Source organism: Scleropages formosus, chromosome 17, assembly GCF_900964775.1.
Source record: "Scleropages formosus chromosome 17, fSclFor1.1, whole genome shotgun sequence".
Classification (NCBI taxonomy): Eukaryota; Metazoa; Chordata; class Actinopteri; order Osteoglossiformes; family Osteoglossidae; genus Scleropages; species Scleropages formosus.
In genome coordinates this window covers 23,469,187-23,481,149 of record NC_041822.1, presented here as the reverse complement: position 1 = coordinate 23,481,149, position 11,963 = coordinate 23,469,187, and the positions used below count along the sequence as shown (strand labels likewise).

At 49.4% G+C, this 11,963-nt stretch overlaps 1 protein-coding gene across 1 annotated transcript; it reads left to right on the top strand.

Annotated features, from left to right (window-relative positions):
• The first annotated feature begins 4,201 nt into the window (after positions 1 to 4,201).
• Positions 4,202 to 7,316, top strand: c8h22orf15 (chromosome 8 C22orf15 homolog). Its single transcript, XM_018731573.1, has 5 exons — positions 4,202 to 4,319; positions 4,414 to 4,500; positions 5,859 to 5,981; positions 6,271 to 6,345; positions 7,156 to 7,316. The coding sequence occupies exons 1-5, from the start codon at positions 4,295 to 4,297 to the stop codon at positions 7,314 to 7,316; spliced, it is 471 nt and encodes a 156-aa protein (XP_018587089.1). The 5' UTR covers positions 4,202 to 4,294.
• The last annotated feature ends 4,647 nt before the right edge of the window (positions 7,317 to 11,963 follow it).

Genomic DNA, 11,963 nt, shown 5'->3' with positions numbered 1-11,963 from the left:
GGCCGCTGCGTTGAGGAAGTAACGCGAACAAGGCCGATCAAGCTGCTCGCTCGCTCACTCGGCCAAGTTCACTGGATTTCCCACGATGCCTCACTTTGGTCAGCGTGTCACAAGTGAAAAGCAGCTTTGCTAGAACCACCACCACCCCCCCCAGCCCAGGTGTGGTGCGTGGCCAGGCGTCCAGGGCGACGCAGATGTTTGCCCCAGCAGCTGCTCCGTCGCGTGCGGCACCCTCCGCATGCAGCCCCAAAATTAAACACCGTCATCATTATTTCATAATTGAGTCTGATGGAGCATCGGGCTCAATTGGATTGTGCCTCATTAGGTGGAACTAGTTTATGTTCCGCATGGCGCTGGTCGGAGCTTGGAAAGGGAAGCTCAGCGCCACAGGAGACCGCGCTATAAAGAGGCTACGTAATGCAAATTGAAAGCTGCAGGTCCGGTGGCTCCAGGGGAAGATTATATTGCTTTAGGATGACACTTATCTGACACTGGATCTTATCAGCAGCGAACGGTCATGGATCTTTGCTGCAGAAACGCAATTTAGCTTCGGATATTTACTCGCAGCGCAAACGATGCGATTCGGCGACGTCGCCCGATTTCGACAGCTACGCCGAGTCAACGGTCACGTTCCGCACGGGCGCCGCTCCAACGGCGAGTCCCCGGCTCGGTCGCGGTCTTTGGACGATGACCGCTTTGGGGGACGATTCGCTTCGATAAAAGCAGCGTTGCAAAGAGGAAACGCGGCTCTTCCGGTAACGGCCGAGACGCAGAGGCGGACGCTTGTCCTCGGTCCCGCCGCCGGGAGCGGAAATGACTCGTTTGCCCCCGTTCTCACTGCTCCGCTTAGGCACAAATCAGGCAAACGCGTGCGCGTCCAGGCTCGGGGTTAAATGACAGAACGCACGCAGCGGAGACGTTCAACAGGGCAATAATGCAGTTAGACTACCGCCGCCCCCGGTTGTCGTGGCGACCGCGGGAGGCCGACGGCTGCGTCTGTCTGGGGACGGCTTCCCGCACCTCCCGGCCTAATCAAGTCAGCGTGGCAGAAATGCGTCTCTTGGCAATCGTTACCGGGGTCTTGTCTCCTCGGAAGCCCCCCCCTCGGCAGAGGTCGAGAGCGGCCTGCTCTGCGCGACCGTCCAACGGCGACGACGTGCCGCCGTGCAAAATGCCGTTTGCCTGCATTTTCCCCGAGCGGTCGGTCGCTCCAGCGTGCTCATTAACGCACCGATTAACCCGAAATTGACATGCCGCCGCGTGATCGGAGCACGCCGCCGCACGCCACCGCACGCCGAACGATGCATTCAAATGAGACGTTTACATAAAAGGCACCATTTCATTCTGGCCGTGGGCCGATTCACTTGCGCGGCAGAAGGTGACTTCCGTCGCTCGGGATGATGAGGAGGAAGAAATGACGGGGACGACGGCCTCCTTCGTTTTCGCGAGCGTGACATTTGAGCTGGTGCGGGCTCGGGATCCGTCCCGCCGGTTCGGCAAGGAGGCGGAAACTCGGGATTTCGCCGCACGGTCGCGTCCCAAAGGGCGGTGACCCGGGACGTCCTCGCCGGAGCGAACTGGTCGTGCGGAAAACGTCCCCAGTTCTCCCATAAACCCAGGCACAAACCGGCAAAAGGAATGAATTACTGGAATTCCCTCGTCCTTCGTGTTCCACGCAGGGGTTTACATAAGGGACGCCTTCTAAGAAGCTTCTTCAGAAGAAAGGAGATTAAAATAAAACTCCAGTTTCCCACAGTCCAAGATTCCACGCACAGCAGCTTTGGGCAAATGTTTCAAAAAATGGCCTCGCTATGCTCTGGAAACTTCTGCTTTGTTTCAGCGAACCAATCTGTGGCTGAAGACGGCCGGTCATATCATCGCTAATGCAGTTAGCCAATGCTAATGTTAGGCCTGATAGGACCCAGCGCCGGCGATCGGGTTCGCTCGTGTAACGCGGCCGCACGCGTCCGTAGATGCGTCGACGGGGCGTCTCTGCCGTTCCCGCAAAACGTCGGACGCCCTGCGGCGCGGGGCTGAGCTCAGACCTAGCCACCTCGCGAATTAGCATGCGCTCCCGCAAGCGAGCCGCACTTTGTCCCCGTCGTTCGCCGCCCGCGCCTTCGGAGAAGAGCTACGACCGCGATCGCTGGACAGTTAGGCTGGAACTAGGAATGCGACCTTCCCCAACCTTACAAATGCAATTCGCTCCCAAAAAACCCCGGAGAAGGTAGTAATTTCTTCTAGCCCGAAGACGTCGGTCATTTCTATGCATTCCGGAATCCCAAAATTTACACCCATTTATGCAAAAATGTCAGCAAATCCCTGTAAAATGGACGCAGTTACTTCAATAGTTAATACGGCGCACGGTGAGTAGTGCTGCTCTCTCGCAGCACCTGGGTGGTGCAAGAGGATGTGGGTTCGATCCCCGCTCGGTCTGTTTGGAGCTGGCATGTTCTCCGGGTGCTCTGGTTTCCTCCCACAATCTAAACACATGCTGTTCAGGGTCACCCATAGTGTGTGAGTGACAGAGACAGAGTGTTCCACTGATGTATAGATGAGTGACCCAGTGTAAGTAGTATATCTAGCAGTGTAAATCACCGCGGTGAACAAGGCGTTGGCTGATAACACTACATGGAGTTCATTGGAAGTTGCTTTGGAGAAAAGTGTCTGCTAAATAAATAAACTTAAAACATTTGTTATCGTAACACAGGATATTCCCTTCATTGATGACATTTATTCATTTAGCTGATGCTTTTCTCCAAAGCAATTTACACTGTTAAGATTCTAGTTATTTACCCATTTATGCAACTGGATAATTTTTTTTACTGGAGCAACTAAGAGTAAATACCTTGCTCAAGGGTACTACAGCCAGACATGGGGATCAAACCTCCAACCGTTGGATCCCAAGGCAGCAGCACTAACCTCTACGCTAGCAGCTGTCATAGTGATGACTGTCTTAATACCTTACGGCTGTGGTATACCTGCGTTCGTTCAGCTCTTTTGTAGCCCCTACATACTGTACGCTGAACTAACGCTCACAAACAAAAGATACGTACGGAAAATTCTCAACATTTAAGTGTTGACTCTGCCTTTAATGGAAAAAAATGAATAAACAGAGAAGAAATGGACGAATGCCCTGTGGCTACACTAGGGGACACGGTTTCGACAATCCAAACGGGGCCGCGATCACTGAGATTACAACAGGTGAGACTTGCACACGGTTGCAGTTGTGTGTGTGTGTGTGTGTGTTTGCGTGGATCTTTACACTGCCCAGGCTGTTACTAGCTATCAGCTCGCAGTGATCCGCCTCACTTTGTTTCTGCACCTGCCCAACTGGAAGAGTCGCAACAACCCAGCGTTTGTCTTCACCGATTCGGTGGGCGTGCGCGCAACCCGACACGTGTCCGCTTTACCAGCGCATGACGCAGCGCTCGCCCCGAATCGGCTCCTTCCCGGTCCCTCCGGTTTTTAATCAAGTCTGCTTGCCGTGCCCCGTTGCACGACACGATTTTGGCCACTCGCTCATCAATCAGCGATGTAAACGAATATAGGAAATTACAGGAATAACAGGGCAGAAGAAATTGTCCCGGCAACAAAATACGGGGCTGTTTCTAATGCTGGACGGAATGAATTTCCTGTAACGGATAGGCAGCAATCGGGAGCGCCGCGGCCGAGCCGGAGAGGCCGGAGAGGCCGGAGAGCCTCCGACGTCCGGAGGACTCGTCTTCACGGCCTCCATGGAGACGAACAAAGGGCCGCAAACAGCTCGCTCTCCCCACTCTCGCGCTCGGAGGTTGTGAGGATTTCCGGCGGACGGGCCGTTCGCGTACCCGCTCGAGCAAAAGCGTGCGCGTGCCTGACTGCGGTAAAACTCGATAACGTGGCCGTCGCCCCGGAGGTACCGGCCAAAGGGCATCCGGGCGTCGAGCAAACCGCACCGCTGCTTTCCGGGCAATAAAGCCAAAATTCGGAACCCCCCCGTTGCGGATCGGAGGCGTTCGTAACTCGGGCAGTCAAAACGTTTTCGGTCGGCCCTTGCGCCCGGCGTTTGCGGGCCGTTTCAGCAGCAGGCGATAACAAAGCATCGTCGCCAAGAGGAGCCGTAGCCAACAACAAGGACTGAAAGCTCCCCATTGTGACAGCGGCGCATGCGGAAGGAGCTCATTACTTTCTCAGCTCTTTTCGACTAGAAAAAGGGAAAGGGGGCGAAGTGCGCGCGCCGCCTCTCAGCAGCGGCGCCGGGGAGGTTCGCCCGACCCGTCCGCTCCGCTCGCAAATAAAAGGAGAAACCGACATGTTTGTCACGGTGCAATTCGGAGGTGAGTGTGGGGGGCCCCTCTTTCACGTGCGCGCCGTCTCCTCGCGGGAAGCTGCCGATTGGACTTTTACGCTCCTTTTCTGCCGCGTCCACAGAACGCCAGTCTGAGATCTTCAACCTGAACTGCAGGATCGTTAGCTTCGTCCACCGTCTGAAGGAGCGGTGCCGAGTGGATCCGGACGGTAATTCGGTATCGATCTAAAGCGTGGCGTTAATGAGAAATCGAGTCCTTGGGCCCCCGTTCCGTGCGAGTGGGCCAAGCGAGGAGAAAGGAATAGTCAAGCGCACGCGAGTGTATTTCATGTGTATGAAGGCTGGATCGGTCTTGAGTTTCTTGTGAGGCCCTGCTACTAAAGTGCAGACAAGCGTTGTGGTTTTTCATAATATTTATTACAGCGTCGCTATGGAGCTGGTTTTGGGCCAGCAGGTGGCGTAGTGGTTAGTGCCACAAAGCACCTGAGTTTGAAGCCCACACCTTGCTGTAAAGCCCTTCATCAAGGTATTGAAGTGATACTGCTTTACAGCAAGAGTCCATGGGACTTTGTGCAGGATTATAAACCTGAAAGGCTTCACGAAATACGTAGCTGGACAAAATGGGAAATGGGGTGGGATTTCACGTTTTGACCTGTGTTCACTGGTTTGGATGGACAAACATGCCAAGGGCGGACAGGTAACTGCCAGTCTATGCCCAACTAGCCCATGATAAACCTTTTGTTGCCAGTAGGAGATTCAATGCTCATCAATCCTCATTCACCTATCTAGCAGATGCTTTTCTCCAAAGCAACTTCCAACGAACTCTGCGTAGTATGAGCCCACACACCTTTTTCACCGCAGTGACTTACACTGCTAGATACACTACTTACACTGGGTCACTCATCCATACATCAGTAGAACACTCTCTCTGTCACTCACACACTATGGGGGAGCCTGAATACCATGTCTTTGGACTGTGGGAGGAAACCAGAGCACCCAGAGGAAACACATGCAGACACAGGGAGAAGAAGCAAATTCCACACAAACTGAGCAGGGGTTGAACCCACACCCTCTCATGCCACCCAGGTGCTACTTGCTGTGCCACTGTGCCGCCCAGGGCGCGCGCGCACGTGCACACACGCACACACACGCACACACACACACACACACACACACACACACACACACACACACTTTCTGAAACAGCTTGTCCCATTCGGGGTCATGGGGAGTCAGAGTCTAACCCAGCAACACAGGGCACAAGGCTAGAGGGGGAGGGGACACACCCAGGAAGGGACACCAGTCCGTCGCAAAGCACCCCAAGTGGGACTCGAGCGCAAGACCCACCGGAGAGCAGGACCTGGTCAAACCCACTGCACCATCACGCCCCCCTCAGGGCATAAAGCGATGACATTTTTTTCTTACGACTGTAAATGAAACTGCTACAGTTTACAGGATGTCAGAGAAAGGGGGGACCGAGAAGGAGGTGTCTACAAAAAAACATCACCAGGTTTAAATTTGTCATTGTGTAAATGGCACAGCAAGTGTGTGTGGTGAACCCCCCCAGAGCACATTGACTTACTGGACACGACGGGTGAGCTGGCCAACCTGAGCGAGCGGGAGCTGTCTACGGACCCGGCCGGCAGCGTGCTGAGGGACAGACACAGTTACGTCCTCATCCGTGTCACCAGTGAGTCGAGACCTGGGTTGGGGGGGGGCGGGGCGTCCGGTTGTCCTCCATCTGTGGCATGCGTTGACCTCAGAAGCAACCGATGTCCACATTAAATCAGTGGATTTGTGGAGATACCGCTGATTTACACCGAGTGTATTCTCCGCTGTTAGTCGTATCACGGAAATAGGCTGATTATTCCATTATTAAACATATAACACAAAGCCTGATGTCATTTTTAATTTATTAGTGCAATAAAGCTGTTGCCACGTTCATTTCTTCCTTTCTTCACGAGAAATGTCCTTTTCAGGGAGCGAAGGTGCTGTGGGCTGTAAATATGAGCCTCTCCTGTACGACCTGGACAAGAGTCATCCTTCACTGGCAGGTAAAGCAGCTCTCACAGCGGCCCCTTAGAAACCCCTTAGTCTTCTGTCTCTACATTAATAGTAAGGAGATTCATTTTTTTACATTTATGTCAGTCTCCATCCATCCATCCATCCATCCATCCATCCATCCATCCATCCATCCATCCATCCATCAGTGGTTAATGCATAAATCTGTGATGTGTGCATATATAATGTTCACATTCACATTATCATAATATGTATATTATATTTAGGGTTAGGTTATAACAGTTATATACACACACACACATTTTCAGAACCGCTTGTCCCATACGGGGTCACGGGGAACCGGAGCCTAACCCGGCAACTCAGGGCGTAAGGCTGGAGGGGGAGGGGACACACCCAGGACGGGACGCCAGGCCGTCGCAAGGCACCCCAAGCGGGACTCGAACCCCAGACCCACCGGAGAGCAGGACTGCGGTCCAACCCACTGCGCCACCGCACCCCCTAACAGTTATATAATTAGATAATTATTTAGAAAGTGAAATTTTACTTTCCCTTCATGATCTGTATTTGTGTATACTTAAAATGAAAATGATTTTTCTCACATATATGAACATACACACGTACCCCTGGACTCGAACCCCAGATCTGCCGGAGAGCAGGACCCGTCCAAACCCGCTGCACCAGCGCACACCCTCCCCCCCCCCCCCCCCAAATAAAGCAACTAACTACTATGTTACAACTACTCCTTAGTACTGATTGAAAGAGAGACACAGTCATGCTGCCTGTCATGGGAATGTCCCTGTGCGCTGACACACTCACACATGTGTTAACCCCCCCCGCGGCAGAGCGCCTGAGGAGGCTGTCGAAACCCCACAAGGAGCGGGACAGGAAGGGCGGCCCCTCCAGGAAGGGCTGGCTGCAGAAGGACAGCCCCACCCCCCATGCCACCAGGGCCCCTGCCACACCTGTCTCCAGTAGGGGAACCAGTGGCCCTATCAGGAGATAACCAGAGTAGGATGGAGTCCTCACTGCGGGGGCGGGGGGGTAGACTAGGACTGCTTTCATAGTGCAAATTAAGGAGTGAATGTGTCTTATGGGCGATCGTATAAAGCTTTTATATACTTACAGGTTTTCTGCTCCTATCTGGATCATGAAATTAGGAAATGATCTGAGTTTTACTTTATTCCCTAAACTAACACTAGAGCATTTAATAAGTGCAGCTGTGCCCTTGAGGAAAGATACTTAACTTGAATTATGTTGGCAAAACTTTATAGCTGCATGAATGGCTGCAGAGGCACATGAAGTGATTAATTAATCTTGGATTTATATGCTTTTTTAAGCTGCGTTATGGAGTGTGCAAGATAGGATATAAGGTACGGCGCTGTCCCCTCTGCCTATAAGGGAAACGGCCATTAAAACGAACTGCGATGCATGTAGGTCAGCGTGAATGCTAATAACACGGCTCGGTGGATGTGGTCTGGAGAGCAGAGGCGGGATGGCGTGGACCCGGGGAGGTCGCAGAGGTGTTGGTCTTGTTTGCCGGGGTCATCGGAGCAGACTGCAGGGACGCTCAGCAGAACAGAACAAAGACCTTCCGTCTGATCATCCGGCCTTTTCGGCGGCGGGTTGTCAGGTCGAATCCCCCGGTGTGCTGATTGCACTTGCATGGCACCTGTCCTGGAGGCTCCGCTAGGGCTGGGCGATTGAGATGCTGACATTCAGCGGCCAAATTCGAACAAGTGTTTTCGGGCTGCCTGCCTGTTTTATGGGACGCAGCTTGGAAAACGACAAGCTGTGCAAACTGTTCCTGTCCAGGGAAGCCAAAAAGCCCTCTGTAATTTCACGGTTCATAGCTTACCAATAAATTTGTCTTTTAGAACCACCTCACCTATTTCTATTCAGTGTAAATGAGCAGGCAGCTCCAGCTTTCCCCCACATGCCAAAAGGTCAAGGGTCACTGAGGTCATGTGCAACTATACTGTACAGTGAGTGTTTGACCTCTAACTATGTGCTCATGTAACACATTACAAACTACAGTATGACCGCGCCGATTACGCTGTAGTTTGCGATTCACTGTCATTGGAGGGATTTTCAAAGCACAATTAAATGAAGAAACATTGATTTAATGTTCAAAAGGCTGGACTTGTGACGCATGGGAGAACAAATAAGAGACATGCGAGAGGCGATACTTTGACTTCCGACGTTCCTCTCAATGTTGAACGCATTAATCTGCATTTTTTTCCATTTATCTGATGCTTTTCTCCAAAGCGACATACACTGTTCAGCTGCTTACATTGATCTACTCATTTAAACAACCAGGTAATTTATTTCTGTGCAATTATAATGTCAATAGTTTGATCAAGGGTACGGCAGCAGGAGGTGAGACTGAAACCTGAGTCCTTTAAGTCCGAAGGCAGCAAATCTAATCCCTAATCCACCCGCTGCCCTTAAATTAACCCGTTTTCATGTTATTTATATCAGCTTTTTAAAATACATTTCTTATTTCGCAGTCCATGCAATGTATGTGCGCCATGGGGGGAAAACTGTGGGCTGAGTTGGACTGAGTGAGCATCCTGCTGCTATGATATATTCAACATACAGGCCTGTTTCTGACCATCTGGGGGTCAACATTGCACTTGCACCTCCTCCCGGGTAATGAATAATTTTCATTCATTTTGATCAGTAAAAAATTTTTTTTAAAAAATGAACAAATACAATGTAACCACTGAATAAACAACCATAAAAAATAACAAAGAAATATAACAAAAATCCTTTTAACTTCTGGATAAATACAATAAATAAAAATAACTCAAATTTGTTCAAATTTTGGAACAACAAAAAAATCTTAGAAACTTTTGCCCAAAGCATGCACTGAACTTCGCTTTCTGCGAACGGGAAATAGGAAGTATTATTGGGTGTAAAAAATACACTCATGGGGGCCCCTGGTGGCTTCAACGCCCTTAGCAATCACTTATACAGCTAACAGCAAAAAAACGGCTCATCAACATAAGGAGAGAGTAGCTGGAATCTGATTAAACAGAAAAAGTGAAAATTTGAGATCTCAAGTAACGTAAACTGTGAAAGGAATGTTGCTTCTCTGAATTAAAATAAAATCAGAGCAAGCTGATCTGAGCAAAGTTGTGAGACACCAGAGCTACCTGCAACGTCACCATGCTGCCTTCGTTGTAATAGTTACTATCTGTTACATGAAGTATCACTTTGCTATACAGTCATGTGCCACTTAATGACATTTCGCTTAACGACTGACTACGTATACAACGGTGGTCCCATAAGATTATAATGCAGCTGAAAAATTCTTATCAACTAGCGATGCCATAGCCGATAAGAATTTTTTTTCATTTGTTCGTGTTGGTGCTAGTGGAAACAAACCTACTGCACTGCCAGTCGCATAAAAGTACAGCACATAAAATTATGTACAGTACATAATGCTTGATAATGATAGTAAACACCTATGTTACTGGTTTATGCATTTACTGTACTGTACATTTATCGTTATTTTACAGTGTACTTTTTCTACTTATAAAAAAGGTTACTGTAAAACAGTATGCTGTGTTACACCGACAGCAGCATCATAAATCCCGTGTTTACCGCGTCTGTTGACTGCATCGAGGCTATACCATGTAGGTTTGTATAAGTATATTCTGCGATCGAGGCTATACCATCTAGGTGTGCATAAGTACACTCTGTGATCAAGGCTGTATGATCTAGGTGTGTATAAGTACACTTTATGATCGAGGCTATACCATCTAGGTGTGTATGAGTACACTCTATGATGCTCTCACAATGACAAAATCGCCTGACAGCGCGTTTCTCAAGAAAGTTTCCCCGTTGTTAAGCGATGCATGTCTGTATTTAATGTGGAGCATTTCAGGATAATAATCCAGCTATACTGTTGTCCCAGGGAGGTAAATATTGAATCAAATAAATCCCAAAGGCTGCAAACACACACACACACACACACACACACACACACACACACACACATTTTCTGAACCGCTTGTCCCATACGGGGTCGCGGGGAACCGGAGCCTACCCGGCAACACAGGGCGTAAGGCCGGAGGGGGAGGGGACACACCCAGGACAGGACGCCAGTCCGCCGCAAGGCACCCCAAGTGGGACTCAAACCCCAGACCCACCCGGGAGCAGGACCCGGTTCAACCCACTGCGCCACCGCACCCCCCTATAGGCTGCAAACAAATATAGAAAAATAAGTTGCAGACATGACCATGAGTCATGAAAATGGGGGGCATCTCCAGCGTTCTACTGGCTTTGCGCGCTGTTGTAGGGAGTCTTTAGATGAATCATAATTGGGGTCTACTCCATATCACAAATCCATAGGGCATCTTGCTTGTCTACTAAACATAAGATAATAAGAAAAGAAACTTGTTGAATCGTTCTAGGTGTAGTCATATGGTAGACCTCACTGACATTTGTTAGTCTTACAGTAGGTTGCAGTTGAGTGTTTTGGCTTAAGGGTTTTAATGGAGGAGTTTTGAGATACCCTTGATTCCCTTACTCCTACAAGCTAGAGTCTCATTCAGGATGCTTTGATAGAGCAGTCCACTCGGTCTGCTCACACTGCTCTCAACACGAAGCAGGTAGGACTTGTTAGGTTGACAAAAGACAGTGCACGTGCAGTACAGACACATTCCTCAAAACCCTTTTATTACATTCCAGCATCCGGCACGCACTAAATTGCTCTCAGTTTTTGAAAAAGGTGGCTTGGACCAGATGTCTGCAACAATGTTCTACTTTAGTGTATAACCTGAGGTCAGCTCATGCACAGGCTTCACAATAGTGGCATAGCCTTTCAGAAACTGCTGACAATAATGGGAAAAAGAAAGAATGAATGAAGAGCATTGAGGTTCACAGGCTGGGGCCATTTGATAAGACCTTCAACCTTGGACAGACCAGTTTCAATTCCACCACCTGAAACAATGTGCCTGAGATAATGTGATGTGTGACAGAAATGGTACTTGTCCAGCAAACGCTTCAACCCACAGGCGTCGGTGTGATTTAAGACCTCCATCAGCCTTTCTTCATTCTCCTCCAGAGTTCTTCCGAAAACAGTTAAGTCATGTTCAGGTTCACAAGTACCTCGAAAGAGACTTGTGTCATCAAACTTTTTCTTTCCATTTATCTTTGGAATGTGTCCGGGACTCCTATTATCCCACGGGGAATCGTTTCAAACTGTTAAAACCTGCGTTGCAAAAAAAACTAAAAAACATGTCAGGTATGTCACTAAAACCTGCTCGGGTCCAACCTTGTTCAGTGGCAAATCATATATATCACCCTTCCAGCTACATGGTCCTCATAGAAATTGTGTGCAAGCAAAATAAGACATAATGCACCCCCAAAACCCAAAAACTCTACAATCTAAAAAGGTTATGTTTACCTGTGAGTAATGAAACACATGCTTTTCCCCTTCATATAGCACGGTTTTGTTACTGTAAAAAATATTCAGGTTAAGTACCTCAACCAAAGGAAGTACAATGGAGATTCAAACCCGGGACATACAGATTGCAAGGCAGCAGTCATAAACACTACATGCCCCAGTAACCCTGGTGTGTTTGTCTGGGGTCAAGGGAAAAGGTTAAAGGTAGGAATGTGTGGTTTAACCAATGGACTCAAG